The following is a 16,627-nucleotide window of genomic DNA, read 5'->3' on the forward strand; positions in this document are numbered from 1 at the left end:
AGTTGTCCAGTTTTATCTGTATATTATATAATTAGTTTTTATATTCATTTAAAATGGCAATAATAAAAAACACTAACATTAATCATAATACAAAGATCATTTTTTTCACTAAAATTGTTACATTTATTATTTTATCTTGGATATATCAGTGTACAAAACATGAGGTAAAATTATTATTAATGAATGCTAAATAATACCATTACAACATATATTACTATTATTATCTTTCCTTATTTTAATTTATCGTCATGGATTTATTTTAATTATAAAATAAAAATATAATTTTTTTTTTAGAATGTACCTAGTAAAACTATAGAAAATGGGAACAAAGTGAATATATCATTAGATATAAGAGCTCATAGATTATTGGCAAAGCATGTATATGAACATGAGATGCCAACCAGAGGATTGCAAAATAAAGTATCATATAACAGAGATAATTTCAAATTAGTGAATGACAAAGGGAATAATAATACATTTGAACAGTTAAAACAAAGTAGAACAAATTATATGGATGACTATTTAAAAAGTTATAAAAAGAGATATTCTAAAAAAAGAGGATTAAAAAAATTGGATTGTTATTATGAGAGAGTATTATTTAACAAATTTAACAAGATAAAAAAACTTGTTGAACGTAAGAATTCCAGTAAGAGCAAAATTGTAAGTATTATATGCTCAAAGTATGGTTTACCTTTAATATTATTATCCTTACTTCCTATATTAGCGTTAAAAATACCTGAATTACTTATCAAAAAGGTACATGGAGATGATTTTTCTAAATGTAAATATAATGGCACTGTTAGTTCTGATACATTTAATAAAGATTGCTTAAAACATGACGCTTGCGAAAAGGTCGATATTAAAGACCCTTATTTAAAATATATATATCTTTTTATAACAATTTTTATTATTTTGGCATTCATTATTTATACGTATATAAAAATTTTGAAATATGATAGGATAAGAGCAGGAATGTTAAAATAATTATATGAAATCGATAAAATTCCTGTAATTACAAGGTTGTAATAAATTATTATCAATAATGTATCTATATATATTACGTAAAATATGATCTTAAATATGTACTATTCTCTATAAGTCGATGTCAATACTAAACTTGTTCCGACATAATTATGAAATGTATGGACATAACATTTATGTGAATTCGAGTATTTCCTTTGTATTTTATGTACTTATAATATGAATTTTCTTTGCAGCTCAAAATATGAAGTATGGAATATGTTAGTGTTTTGTATAAATTTGAGTCATAATATAATTTTCCTTTTTTTGTTTGACTTTGTACGTTTAAAGAATGAAGAAATAATAGTATAATTATATAGTTTATATATAAGTATAATTCTGTCTTAATATTAATATACATATGCGAATTTTTTTGAAATTGAATTATCCATTTTTTTATTATCTGACCGTAATACATTCTTTCTTATTACCTAGTCTTAATTCACATCCATCAATATAGAATACGAGACCTTATTTTATATTTAATATATTTTATTTGTTTTATGTTTATACTTTTATTAAAATTAATTATTAAATCACCTTTGATTTGTGTATTTAATGTGGGATATTATGTAAACAATTTTTTAAATCATTTAAACAGTATATTTATAAATATGTCTACCTATGAAAATTTTTAATGAGATAAATATATCTAGATAAATAATATATTTAACTTAAAATAAATTTTTAAGTACATACAGAATTAAGCTAAATAATCATATCAATTTAAAAGATAAAATGGAATATGTAACATTCTTATAAGAATATTAGATTATAAATTACGATCTCTATATATGTATAAATGTAGCATTTTTTTAACAAACATAATATTTCTTTAGGTAATATAAGAATATCAACTAATATATAATCAATCATATATCTAGAAGAATACATCAATTATTTTAATGAAAAACATATATAAATTGCATATTAATATACATATTCTTATAACATTAAAAAACTATTCATTATGCTTATATTATAGTCATATTAATGAATATAAATATTTTTTTTAATGAACATCAATACGAGATTAGTTCTGTAACATGTGCAAATAAGGGCATAGCTTCTGTTTGATAAATTAAAAAAAAAAAATTAAATATATTAATGCAATAATGAGCACAAAATAAATTATACAATGTATAAAAAATTATATAAATTTACAAGAAAAAATTAATAATGTTAATTTATATATCTAATACTCTTTTCTTTATTTTATTAATACATAAAGATCATTAACAGAATAAATAAATTTTTTTTTTTTTTGTAACACCATATTTTGCGCATAAAAAAAAGATGCTCTGGAAAAAAAAATGCACAAAAAAGGGGTTTATAAAAAATAATCATTTTTTTTTGGTATTAACAATATTAATATAAAAGAATATTTACGTAAAATTAAAAATAATAATTATATGTTAACATATTGAACAAAAAGAATTAATATATTTTTTAGAATATATACGAAAAAAAAGATAAATTATTTTATATTAGCAACCATATATATGGAAATAAAATGTATATTCAAAAGAATAATGAGTACAAGAATTATTTATTTTTTATTTAAGAATATTTGTACATAAAAAAATGGGGTACACTTTTTCTTATCAAAAATGAGCATAAAATTATATAAAAATATATATAATAATTACAAGGTTCTTTATATATTATTATATAAATATTAATTTTTTTTTAGTACATTTGTTATGAGACATTATATTATATCATATGTTTTATAATATAAATTGCGTATAAATTATTTATTTTTATTAAAATGTTAATTATTTTTTTATTCTTGAACAACTATTGAGATTATTATTATGGAGCCATAAAATGAGGATGGACATTCTTTTTCGTTATTCAGGAAATCAACATTAATGAGAGAAATGTTGTCAATACAATGTTATGCTTTATTGGTATATTAATGTTAACCTTTTCAAATAATTATTGAAAACTAAATATAATTTTTAAATTTTTACTGTTTTTAATTCTTCAATTTAATATACTAGAAATAAGATTTTATGTATATATATAAAGAAAATATTTATGTTAAAATATTAAATTATTATGTAGTCTCCTATTAGGATATAAAATAAAATTAAAAGTGATATTACCATATGGCCCCTTATATTTAATATTGTGTGAGGTGAAATATTGTTTGATTTAATTTGTCATTTTCCTAAGGGTTGTTATTAATTTATGTTTTCATTAGTTTATTTATATAAGGTTATTAATAATAGGTTAAGCTAACCTAACGGTTGTATACGCTGAAATATAAAGATATAACGAAATGATTAAGAAAAATATCATTCTATTCTCCATCTTAACATATGGGTAGTTTTCATAATAATTTAGACTCTTTCATAATTCTTATATATTTTGGAATAAACGGGAATCTTAACGCAAAATCCACATTTTATTTCTTTTCTATAAAACATTAATGTTTGAGAATGTCAATCTAATTATATTCTAAATACATAGTAAAATAATGAATTTTTATATTTATTTGATTTCATATTGTAATAAAAGATACCCTAATATTATTATATAATAAAATACTAATGAAAATGATTGGTTTCGTAGATACACTCCAGAATTTTTTTTTGTTTATATTCATGTTCATAAGAAGCGGTAGTTTTTAGTTTTAGAATATTATTTTATAGGTTCTTATTATTATCACAGCATGTGAATTCGCTAATCAATGATTTTATCATAATTATAAATAATACTTAAAGAGCTAGAAATTTTATTTTATTTAAGATTCATATTGCTACTATTATTACTGTGAAGCAGAATAACGCATAATTATTCTATAAATGTATATAGGTAAAAGTATATAAACTTTTTTTATAGTTTCTATCCCTATGTTACATATATATGCAAAAGGAAATAAATTATACACTTTTTAAAATATAATAAATAAAAAAATTTATTATTATTTTGTTCTTATAAAATTAAATCGCATATTTATATTGCCTGAATTAATTTTAACATAACATTGTTCATATAAATATAATTTTATAATGATCTATATAATAGGATCTTAATTATATCCCTTTATTGGTATATTGATTTTTTTTTCAATTGTAATATATATATTTTACATTCATATTTCCCATAATTATTTTTATATCAAGTATCATAAACAATCAGAATTAATTATTAAAATCGTGTTCGAGAAAAGTAAAATAAAATGATATTATTAGTTCGTACATTAAAAAACTAATAATTAAAGAATCATAAGATGAAAGGAAACGTAATAATGAATAATCTTTTTAAAATTTGTGCTTGTGTAATTTTCATATGGATATATAATCCTTATAATAATTTGGTAGAATAAAATATTTTAAGTATACCTATAGCATTTTTATTATATTTTATGTCTATATTTATATATTTAAAAATATTTTTTAATCATATATTATTTATTCTAACACTGACATTTATATCTTTTCTTCTAGTATAAACATAGTACACATTTAGAAAAGGTATACAATGTTGAAATAACATCAAACATAATGTTCAAGAGATCACTGTCAAAACATGTACCTAAAAAGGAGTTAGATCGCTCAAAAACCAGATCAAAATTTTTAGAAAGGGATCCGTATAGCAATGTCAAAAGTACTTCAGATGATTTGACAAAATATGCACAGCTAAAGAAAAAGGGACTAAACGATTTGGACTTATATAGGAAAAATTATAAACAAAGATATTCTAAAAAGAATGTTTTAGGAAAAATAGATTGTTATTGTGAAAAAAAAATATTTGATAAGTATGATCGTATAGACGAGCTTGCACTTAAATTTCAGAAAGATAAAAAGTCCTTTAATAAGAAAGTTGACAAAAAATTTTGTATTCCCCTTATTTTATTTGCATTAGTTCCAGTTCTTGGATTAATAATACCTTTATTATTTAATAAATATAGTCCGATAGTAAAATACTTGTGTTTGAGTGATTGCACTCATCATGGTGGTAATAGTTTTGATCACAGTATAGGTGATTATACACAGGTTTCCATAGATAAGAAAACATGGGAAATAATTACACAAGTGAATAATATTTTTTTGTACATATCATCTGTTGTTCTTCTTTTAGTGCTTATATATGTACTTGTAAAAGTTATAAAGTACAAAAAATTAAAAGAAGGTAGAGATAAAATGAGTTTAAAGGAATATTATTATTTTACTAAGAGTCTCTTTTAAACGTATATATATTTGAATAGGTTAAAAATATTATGCAGAAAATATATTATTGTAGACATTGTATTTTCATTTACAAATAAAATAATAAATCTAATTTATATAATATATTAAATTATGTAATATTTACATTTACCTATTCTTAGAATTTTTACATTTTTCCTAGATTTACTTGTTACCCCTTTTTAGCAATGAGTTTTTTTTAACTATATAAGAGCAATATCTATGTTTAATGTAATTCATGTATTTTTGTATTTTGATATGGTTTTACTATCTATTTTTAAATATATATTTTTTATATAGTGAAAATACGGAAATATAATTAGTTGCATTTGTACTTAATTTATGAGTGTGTATTATATATTTAATATATGTACAAATAAAGAATATTTCTTTGAATTGATGAGCCAGTATTTGTTAAATAAAGGGATTTTAATTTTTATACATTGTACAATATTAAAGATATACATATGTTTGTGTTTTAATTTTGCTTGTATTACAGTGAATTTTATTATTATGATGTATATATTTTGATGAAATTTAATAAATTTCTGGTATTATATTTTGAATTTCTTTTTAAAAACCCTAGAATGAATTATATTTTTTAGAGAAAAATAATAAAATAAATTATGGTAATTATAAATTTTCTCAGTAAATATGTGTTTTTCATGTATGTTTGATACTTGTGAGTTATAATATTTTTAGTTCTATGGAAGCTAAATCATATTATTAATATTAAAATTATTTTTTTTATATTAATACATATAATTTTTTAACGTACATTAAATGAATAATAAATTAATTATTTTTAATAATATAACAAATATTATTTTTTAAATATTAATATAAATAATGAAAATAGAATAAACCTAATTATATATATTCGCATATAAAACCTAACGATTGTGGGAACCTTGTAAAGTTATAGGTTCTCACCTTTTACGTATTATTTGGGGGTAAATGGGATTGTACATGTAATGACATAAAATTATTAGATGCTTATTTAATATCATATAGAAACAAAGAAAAACAAATTTTTTATAATAAAATAATTACATTTACCATATTAAATAGGTAGACAGAAAACATTTAATTTTGTGAGATGCCTTGAGTTATAAAAAGAGTGAATAAAGACAAATATAATTTATATGTTTATTAATAAATTTGTTGATTAAAACTATTTTTATTCAATAAAAAAATATATCAGCTTAATATTCAAATGATTTAATATTTTGAAGAAGCGCATATATATGTGTAAGTTCATTAATATATATGGTAATAAATATGTATACAATAATTTGTAATATATAATTTATTATCTTAATTATAAAATAATAATATTTTTAATTAAAAAATAATATTTTATGTATAATACGCATTTTTCCTATTTCATAATATATGTATTTTTTCTTTTTATAAATATTATTAAAAAAGTGAAGTAAGATATATTTTTTAAATAGTTATAACAAAGTTTTGACTAAACACTTAAAGTAGAGTTATAATACATGTTGAGGTGCATATGGCAAAAAAATTGTAACTATAATTTAATTGTTTTTTCTGTTATTTTTGTATATATTTATATTACAATATATGCTAAATTACATATTTTCCATTTAAAGAATATTTCTAACCGTTTGTATTTATAAGGAAATTATAAATGAATCATTATGAATACCTAACGGAATTATAAAAATGTAAAAATATGAATAATTATAGTTATGAAATTTATGTTTATACTATATTTCTAAATTATTATTAGCTTTAATTTTTTATGTATATATTTTTTGGTTTCTTATAATTTTTATTTTTCATTATATAATTTTGTATAATAAAACTTTAATAATTAAAAAAAAAAAAAAATTGTTCTTTTATTTCGCAATATTTATACATTTATTACATAAAATTATCAAAGATAATTTCGAATATGATTTAAGTTGTAATATTCTAAGAACATAAAAAGGGATATGTGATTTCTAAGATTTATATATTTAATTTTTTTTATTTTTTTTAAATATTAATTACAATATTGTATTTAATAGAAATAGATTTTTTTATCTATATTGGATACATTATATGTAGTAAGATCCTCCTCCCGTACAGTTTATACATATAAATAAAATATATTCCATGTAATAATATATTTATAATAATGGATATATATTAATTATAATTATCATTTTAAATTAATTATGGTACCAAAATAGAATTATTATGTAGAAGGCAGCTACATCTACAATTATAATGTTAATATAGGGATATTCAGATAGTCTACATTTTATATCGCATATATCTAAAATGAACAAAAATTTACATATATTATTGTATTATTTATTTTTTTTTATTTGAAAAAGTTTACTATGTTATTATTTTTTGATTATAAAATAATAAAATTTATTTAAATATTTTTTTATTTAATATTGTTGATTGGTAGAAAATTCCATAAAATAAATCTGAAAAAATTATTTTCATTGTTTGATACATTTCCTATCTATAATTTTTTTTTATAATTTATTCATATATTATTCTTTATATAAAATTTCCATTACCAAAAAAAAATTTATTGTATAAGTATTATTTATCACAATTTGAAGAAAAAAATACAATTATGTTGTTTAATAGTGAAAAAATGTCTAAAATAAAGAGTAACTTCATTAATAAAATTTTATATATTGCATATTTTTTTAAGATTTCAATGTTTTTGCTTTTAATATGGATATTTGCCTTTTTCAATAATATAGTATAATAATTATTTTTAAGATTATCATTATTCCATTTTTTTTAAGTTATATATTTTATATAATTTGACGTTAATTTATTAATATTATAAATGTTCAAAATTTATTTCCTTTTATAGTGTTATACAATTGAAAATGTGAAGTCTATCCACAAGCTAAATGGTACATACGGAATAGGGGTGCATCGTTTATTGTCAATAACTGAATTGGAGATTGGATTTGAACAGAATAATATAAAAGAAGGTATATCTCAAAACTATGAAAGTAATGAATTAAAAAATGAATCTGAAGATACATCAATATATAGAAGATTAAAAAAAAATAGTTCAAATCATATGTATTCTTATAGGAAAAATTTAAAAAATACTTATGCAAAAAAAAAAGGATTAGAAAAATTAGATTGCTATTTCGAAAAAAAAATATTCAACAATATTGATAAAATACATAAACTTGCTGAAAATGGAAATTATGATAAAAAATCATTTAAAAATATAATACTTAAAAAATATGGATATAAAATTATCTTCTTTTCTTTATTTTCTTTGCTTGGATTAATAGTTTCTATATTAGCATGGGCTGAAGTGAAGGTATTACCAAGCAGTCTAGGAGTGTTGGGAACTATAATACCTTATTTAAATGAATCATTTTTCTCAATATATTGTACTATATTTATATTAACTATTATTTACATCTTCATTAAAGCAGTAAAATATGAAAAATTAAAAACGGGAAAAGGAAAAATGAATAGAAAAGAATATATCTGCTTTTGTAAAGAAATTTTTAAAATAAACTAGTATAGGTAATATATTTAGTGATAGTATTTAATATAAATATTTTTTATATAATAAGTTTAATAAGTTCAAATCAATGTGAAAAAATTTTCTGATATAAAAGGCTAAAAATTATACCAGTTTAACTATTTTAGAAAGTTTCATTTTTTCTCTGTATTTTATATTATTAAATTCACTTGAAAGGATAGCGTAAATAATATTTACAGTACATATATGATTGTAATATTTTTTAATATATAAATCGAGAATTTATTATTGTAAAAATATTCATATATTTTGTATAATAAAAATATTTGTAAAGAATTATATATCAAGATTATATGTCCTAAATGTTTTAATTATTCGTAAAGTTTTACTTAAATTCATATTTGTAAATTATCTTGAACACACTTATTAGTTCATACTTGTTATTGTAGTTATATGTTTCTTCTTTTTACTTAAACATTTATTTTATAAAAAAGTATGAAATGTGTGATTAAAAAATTTTCATTTTTTTATATATATGTATAATATAAAATGTGAAACATCGTTATATTTGTAAATATATATATAAACTAGCATATATAGAAAATATATTATAATTTACTCATCTGATTTATGTGAAAAATATAAAACATATTTAAAACACACTATAAATGGTTTTAAATTTAAATCAATACAAAAAAGTGTGCTATATTTTTTATCTCAATAATGAAAAGAACGCTTTTTGGTAAATTTCTCTAAATAAAGCTTATTAATGTATATTATAGAAGGACATGTGAGTGTGATTTTTTCCTTTGATTAAAAATATGTATAAAACATTTGTCTTAATAAAAGTACTAATTAATGTTATTAAATTAATTGAATTATTTGAATAATTGTATAATAATTTATCTCGTAAATAAAAGGATATGTTTCGTTTTATTGATAAAAATGTATATATTAGAATAAAAAAATCATTAACAAGCAGGTATATTTCATTAAATTAAAATAAAGTATATCACGATTAAAAATATAGCATTATATATAAAAAGATTAAAATATATATATAACCTATTATAAAATAAGTAGATGTTATATAATATATATAATACAATATATTAAATTATCCATTAAGAATATAAATAATAATAAATTAATATGCAAATTTATAAAATATAATTATCCATATAAAAAATTAACATTAAATATTTGTTATAGAAACTAGTATAACATACTCCATTGAATAATTCTTATTAAAATTCTAAGAATTCTATCTTATTACTTCTTATATTAAATAGGTTTGTTGAATGGAGATTCGCCCAAAATATATTTCTTTTCCCTATTTATAAGAATTAAGCATAATGATTATAATTTTTTCTCCATGTATTTTTAGATATATAATAATGTAAGAAATAACAGTATGTTGAATGCTTCAAATGTACGCGTTTACTAACTATATATGTGTATAAGTGTTATTTCAATTAATTATTATATATGACCATTTTATTTGGTGTATTTCATTTATATATTATAATTTAATTAGTAATATAAATAAAAAATAGCTCACAGTATATAGAGATTCTCTTTATTATAAAATATATAATAATATATGATATTTTACATAAAATATTACGTGTTTTGTTACCCTATTTTTTTAGGAAAAAATTGAGGTTATTTCTTTATTTTAATTGGTCTATGATATAGAATAGTTTTAAATAACTTTAATAGACTTATGGATGGTAAAATAGATTATTACTACCATTATCTTGCTGCATACTTAAGAAACTTTCTGCGCCTCCTGGATTCATATATAGATCTGTTCCTACATTATTCATACCTGGCCTTCTGAACCAGGACATCATTGGGGTAAACTGTTGTAGAATGAAGGAAATCAATTATTTAATGATAACAGATTTTAATTATGATATATATATGAAAATTATATAGATATGTTTATAGAAGTTATTTAAAATTATTGTTTATTAATTACCCTATATAAAAAAAATAAGGTGCCAAGTGTTCCAGCTGCTGTAAAACCTGATGTAACCGCAAGATTCTTAGTTCGATCCGTTTCTGGGGGTTGAACTGGTTGCGAGGGAATCTCATGAACTGGATTTTGAGAACATTCGCATCTCTCCGTAAATGATAGAGGGGAAACAAATGTGCTACTGGATTCTTGAGAAGTGTTTTCTTCACAATTAAGTGGGGTCAATACTTGAGGATATTTGGTTTTTAGTATATAATCAATTTTATCGCACCATGGCTTATTTTTATTTCCGTCTGGAACAGTGTGTTCATTTTTCAACTTTTCCCAAAGAGTTTTTATTTTATTTTCCCACAAATACATTTTTTTTGCACACAGCTCACCATACGTGAATAAATCTTTTTTTTCGTATAACCATCGATTGATATATTTGCAAGCTTCGCTTCTGTGAGAAAGATCACTCTCACGATAATAATGATACCCATCTATGTAATATTGTACAAAATAAATAAGAATGTGTCGTAAGAGTGGATCATTAATTTCATTAATATATTTCAAATATTCGCCAGTTACACGATCAAATTGTTGACGAAATGATTCAAAGACCTTAGCACTACAATCTACAAAGAATTTATTCTAAATGATAAGAAAAACGAAGAAAAAAAAAAATATATATGTATAAATTTTGAAATATAACATAACATAATATTATATTTCCTTAACTAATTAATGAATATTGTGAAGGTCGCTTTATGTATAATTGCTGATTATCAAATATAAACGTTAAAATTACATTTTTACTATCTGCCTCTTTTGGCGTTGGACATTCACATGCCATTTTTAGAAGCTATTTATAAAATTAAAGTAGCTATATTTTATTCAATTAAAAATATTTATGATTAGGCAGTTGCATTTATCATAAGTAAAAGACTTAAATAGTATATATATCTTTACAGAGTATGATAAAATATAGAAAAAAATATTAAATTACTGCAAAGAACAAAAATTATCATTTATTATCTAACCACTTTGGTATTAAAAAATATTATACGGTTATTACTTTTTTTTATATAATAAGAATCTTTTGTATTAAAGAAGGTAATTATTAATAAGCATTTAGTTCTTTACAATATAATTTTACAATAGTGTTCACTTTGTAAGAACTCTTTCTATGTGAAATTACCCGATCAAATATATGAATATAAGTATAAATGAATTATTTATAAAAATTTAAATTGATTATTATTTATTTTTATAATATAAATAACAAAAAGTTAAAACATGGAAATTACAAATAATAATAGTAATGTAGGTTTTTCTCTCTACATACTTTTTTTAATGATCTATTTTGTTTGTGAATTTAAGCAAAAATTAAAATTAGTATTGCTATATTTACACATTAGAATATAGCACCAAAGCGAAATCGTTAATGTATTTAATGTATAATTCTTGTATTTGTAAAAAAGAAAAAAATAATTACTATAAAGTAATACGTATAATATAATACAAATAGATAAAAAATAATTCATTTAAAAAAAATAAATAAGATATTTGTGTTATGTTCAGTTTTTTATTGCATTGATATTGATTTTAATGTATTATGTAAGTTTCAAGTTAATGCTTTAAAAGAAGGTTTAGAATCATATAAAATTGAAGTTTTTTTGAATAATCAAGTTAATTTTTACAGTAAATGCAATTGTATTATAAATTTAAAGGAAATAAAGAAAATATAATTTGTTAAAAAATTTTTGTTATCAATTAATGAGAAATTCAGAAGCTTCTGAGCTTATAAGTAGTGATAATTATATGAATAAATAAGTCGGGGTAGAAGTTTGATTTACTTGCTGCAAGATAAAGTAATAAATTTTTATTAGAAGCATAAAATTAATAAAAATAAAATTATCGAGGTGTTTCTTCGTGTGTAGAAAAATTTCAATGTTTTTAAGTTAAATAATATTTCGTATTACGAATGCAATGTTCCTGAGATTACCGAATATAATAATTTAAGGAAATGAAAAGAAAGAAATAGAATCTAACTAATGTTAAAATTGTGATATATTTAAAGATTATTAAATATTGAAAATTTCGATGATTCTTTATTTTTTACGTTAATTATGTTATTTTAAAGATAATTTAAGCCAATATAAGGAAAATGCTAATCAATGTAGTGCATAAAATTTTATTTCTGAAAATTGCTCATTTTTGTTCATTAATACCGTATAATATGATATTTTCCAGAGCTGAAAAAGCACGTGATTAGAATTATCGAATAAAAATAATGATAATATATGAAGAAGAATGTATGTGAGTCATTAAAAAGAAAAGCTATACCATAAATATCATGAGAAACTAAAGAGATTAAAATTTAAGATTTTTTTTTTTCTGAATTTTTTGCTTTCATTTTATTTCTATTTTCGGCTGTGGGGATTTTTCTGAAATTATTACATAAGTTTAAAATAATTAAAAAATACATTTATAAACATAATAATAATACTTTAGTTATAATAGCTTATTATTTTAAAAGAACATCATTATAATTATGACTGCATTATTTATGCTTTTTATTTTTCCTAAATATATTAATTGACATTTGCTGTGTTGTGTATAAGTACTAAAATGGGAAGGAAAAAAAATAGTTCCCTTCAACAGAGTGACAACAATTTATTATTTGTTGATTCCGAACGCATGCACCAAAATATGCTAAGTATAGAAAGCAATTTATAACATGATGCTAATTAAAATTCATCAAGATAAAATAATGTATAATATCGTTTTAAATGAATATTATTAAGAAAATAGAGAAATATATTGTTTTAGTAGAAATTATAAAAATATAATATTTTATTATTTTATGGTGTACGCTTTAAGGAAGTGGGATAAAATAATAAAAAAAATATTCTTCTATATAGAATATTTAAAAAAGAAAAATAATTATAGAAATTATAGAGAACTTAATTTTAGTTTTAACATAATATAAGCAGAAAGTGTTATAGAAAAGGACTTACAACCTCCAAGAATGGAGGATTTATTATTAGATAATAATGTAAATAAGGAAAAAAAACAAATTATAAGATGATATATAAATGTATTATCAGTATATAAAATAAGAATCGTATAACGTGGACGCTTATATGAATGTTTATAAGTATATATGTGTTAAAAAAAAGGGATTAGCCAAGTTGGATGATCATTGTGAGGAAAATACATTTTATAATATGATTTATTAGGATAATCTTGAAGATATAATTCAGAATAGTATTAATCTTTTTATAATTTTTTTTTCGTTCCTTTTCTTCCAATACTTGGGCCAACATTTCTTATATTATTTTGTGATATAGGTGGCCTACCTTTAGTACAGTGTTGTAAGAATGATAATTTTGGAAGTTGTGCTTGTCATGCTATTATTCATGCTAAACAATGAACTACGAAAATATTTGAAAGACTTAATACTGCATTTTTCTTTATATTACTTATCTTTATATTTTCTGTGAATATTTATATCTGCATAAAAGTTGTAATATACGAAAGGTTTCAAGTGGGAAAGGGAAAATGAAAACAAAGGAACATGTTAATTTTTAAATGAATAATTTGTATATGAATAAAATATTAATATATTTAGTGTTATGCATAAGAATAAACCTGATACCTAATTATTTAATTGTTATAAATTATCATGAATTATGTGTTTAGTTTGATATATAAATACGAATGTATTAATATTTCATCTATTATTTTGTTTCATATAGATTGAAATTTATTAGTATTATTGTGAATAATAATAATAAACTGTAATAACATTATATTATTGTATATTTTTTTATAGTAATTGATATTCATTTATTTTCTTCTTGAAAGTATGATAGTTATCTGAAAGCTGTTATTCTTTGATGTAAAAATGGAATTATGTATTTTCTGAAGAATGATACTGTATATTCAATGGACTGTTTTTCGAATTATTTTTTTTTATGTTATCATTATTTTTTAAATTGCGGGATTCTTCGTATAGATCATTTCGAATTTTACTTTTCTTCCTTAATATAGAGTGCAACCAAGAATAAACTGGGGTAAACTATTATAAAAAAAATATAAATTATTGAATGTAATTATTTTATATATATTTGGCAGATGAGTACAGTAAATTGTCGTTTAGTGTTTACATTTTTATAATAAAATACCGTTAACCTTATATACAATGAACAATATTGTTGACATTGCAAACATTGTAATAAGCGAAATAGAAAATGTACGGCGCCTTTCCGTCCCAAAGGGGGAATATAGGTATCTAGGGACTTTATCACACTCGGATTCATTTTTCATATGAAAATTATAAGAATCTCTGAATTTATCTAAGGCCATACAGAAACCTATATTACTATTTTGATCGCATATGTTTATTAGAGTATAATATTGTTCACTACACTTTTTACCTAAATCGCATTTTTCACTACCCCCCTCCTCTTGGGTACTAGTAAATTTATAAAAAATATCATATAATGAATCTATTTTTTGGAATTTGTCAAAAATAACTTTATTAAATTCTTCTATATTGCCCTTGCATATATCAATTCCGTGAGTTTTATTCGAGTATTCATTAATCATTGTGTTGTAACATTCGTTTGTTCTTTCAAAAGAATTGTCAATTTTTTGAAGTTCATACATTAGCATGTAGTTGAAGTATTTACAACTTTTTTTTTTATCAACAATAGAAAGATTTTTTTTTATATATTTTAAATAGTGTATGAACTTTAGACAGGGGTTTACGAATTTATTTTCCTCATCATTATGAAATTTTTGACTTATAATGCTGCAATCTCCTATATATCCACTATCAAAATTTTTGGTCACGCTTTCATAATCGAGTTTATACGTAGGAAAAATTTCATCTAAATTATACTAATAATAAAAGTATGATCGATTATATGTAGAACTGTGACATTTTATTTCTTATAAAATGAATTCAGTTTGAGTAAATATAACAGTGTACGTTTAAAAAAATATATGTAATAATGGATATATTTAAAAAAATATTTATACTTCTTCATCCCCAACAGGAGGTTCCATTGCTTTTTAGAATGGAAATAAGTACAAAATTATTTTATATTATATGTATAAAAGATGTATGTAATATATAAATATAATATTATATATTTTATAAGAAATAGGAAATATGAAATAAAATTTATTCTATGACGTTAAATGTCACTTATCATACACCTATTTTTTCGATCATTTTCTAAGAAAAATATAATTTGCTACATTTTTTATGATGAAATAAACTATTCTGTATTTACGTTTTGTAAAATTTAAAAAGATAATCGTAATATTAATTGAATATTAAAATATTGAAATATTATGTAAATAATGATTATGTGATTAGGAAATATATAAGAAAAGATATCATTTAACTTATACCTTACAAATAAATCTTCTATTACTGCGTATAGTGATATACTATTGAAAAGCTTCAACAAAATATTCATTCATATGCAGCTTATATATATTTATAAATAAATGATATTAAATCTTTTTATGTGTTTACATATATAATAATTTTTTAATTATATTAAAATTCATAATGAAGTTAATAATAAAACAGTTGTATTTGATAGAACACATAAAAATCTAAGCTAATTAATAACGATATATATTTTATTGGGGAGAAATGTATTTTTATTTACTCTATTGGATCCTTGGCATAGAGTATCTTCTTTATATATCACTAAAATGTTTATACATTAATAATATTAAAATTTATATTAAAAATTAATAGTATTTGCATTATATAATATACTTTTTTTTATTGAGGTGTTACATACTATCCAGAAAAAAATATATCAAAAAAGTTTCACAAGAATAAATGGATATATTAATAGGATTTGTAATTTTATAAATATATTATATAAAAATTATATAACATATATATTTTTTCGCTTTTTTGTA

At 20.4% G+C, this 16,627-nt stretch overlaps 5 protein-coding genes across 5 annotated transcripts, besides 2 other annotated features; 3 read left to right on the plus strand and 2 right to left on the minus strand.

Moving 5' to 3' along the window:
- Nucleotides 1-53: 53 nt before the first annotated feature.
- On the plus strand, nucleotides 54-984 carry PVX_109778 (variable surface protein Vir, putative; the record flags this gene model as incomplete). Its single annotated transcript, XM_001608509.1, has 3 exons — nucleotides 54-164; nucleotides 295-646; nucleotides 725-984. Coding segments are annotated over 3 exons (723 nt in total), but the record flags the coding sequence as incomplete, so codon positions are not given.
- Nucleotides 985-2,446: 1,462 nt separating this feature from the next.
- Nucleotides 2,447-2,529: a microsatellite.
- Nucleotides 2,530-4,261: 1,732 nt separating this feature from the next.
- PVX_109780 (variable surface protein Vir35, putative) lies at nucleotides 4,262-5,219 on the plus strand (the record flags this gene model as incomplete). Its single annotated transcript, XM_001608510.1, has 2 exons — nucleotides 4,262-4,348; nucleotides 4,506-5,219. 2 exons carry the CDS (start codon nucleotides 4,262-4,264, stop codon nucleotides 5,217-5,219), a joined length of 801 nt encoding a protein of 266 aa, XP_001608560.1.
- A 2,623-nt stretch (nucleotides 5,220-7,842) lies between these two features.
- On the plus strand, nucleotides 7,843-8,745 carry PVX_109785 (variable surface protein Vir35, putative; the record flags this gene model as incomplete). Its single annotated transcript, XM_001608511.1, has 2 exons — nucleotides 7,843-7,953; nucleotides 8,071-8,745. 2 exons carry the CDS (start codon nucleotides 7,843-7,845, stop codon nucleotides 8,743-8,745), a joined length of 786 nt encoding a protein of 261 aa, XP_001608561.1.
- Nucleotides 8,746-9,501: 756 nt separating this feature from the next.
- Nucleotides 9,502-9,652: a microsatellite.
- Nucleotides 9,653-10,433: 781 nt separating this feature from the next.
- On the minus strand, nucleotides 10,434-11,525 carry PVX_109790 (variable surface protein Vir34, putative; the record flags this gene model as incomplete). The annotated part of the gene is made up of 3 exons (XM_001608512.1): nucleotides 10,434-10,574; nucleotides 10,694-11,323; nucleotides 11,481-11,525. The coding sequence occupies 3 exons, from the start codon at nucleotides 11,523-11,525 to the stop codon at nucleotides 10,434-10,436; spliced, it is 816 nt and encodes a 271-aa protein (XP_001608562.1).
- A 3,063-nt stretch (nucleotides 11,526-14,588) lies between these two features.
- On the minus strand, nucleotides 14,589-15,748 carry PVX_109795 (variable surface protein Vir33, putative; the record flags this gene model as incomplete). Its single annotated transcript, XM_001608513.1, has 3 exons — nucleotides 14,589-14,756; nucleotides 14,870-15,580; nucleotides 15,722-15,748. 3 exons carry the CDS (start codon nucleotides 15,746-15,748, stop codon nucleotides 14,589-14,591), a joined length of 906 nt encoding a protein of 301 aa, XP_001608563.1.
- Nucleotides 15,749-16,627: the final 879 nt, after the last annotated feature.

The sequence above is a fragment of the Plasmodium vivax genome, genomic scaffold (assembly GCF_000002415.2).
Source record: "Plasmodium vivax scf_7156 genomic scaffold, whole genome shotgun sequence".
NCBI lineage: Eukaryota > Apicomplexa > Aconoidasida > Haemosporida > Plasmodiidae > Plasmodium > Plasmodium vivax.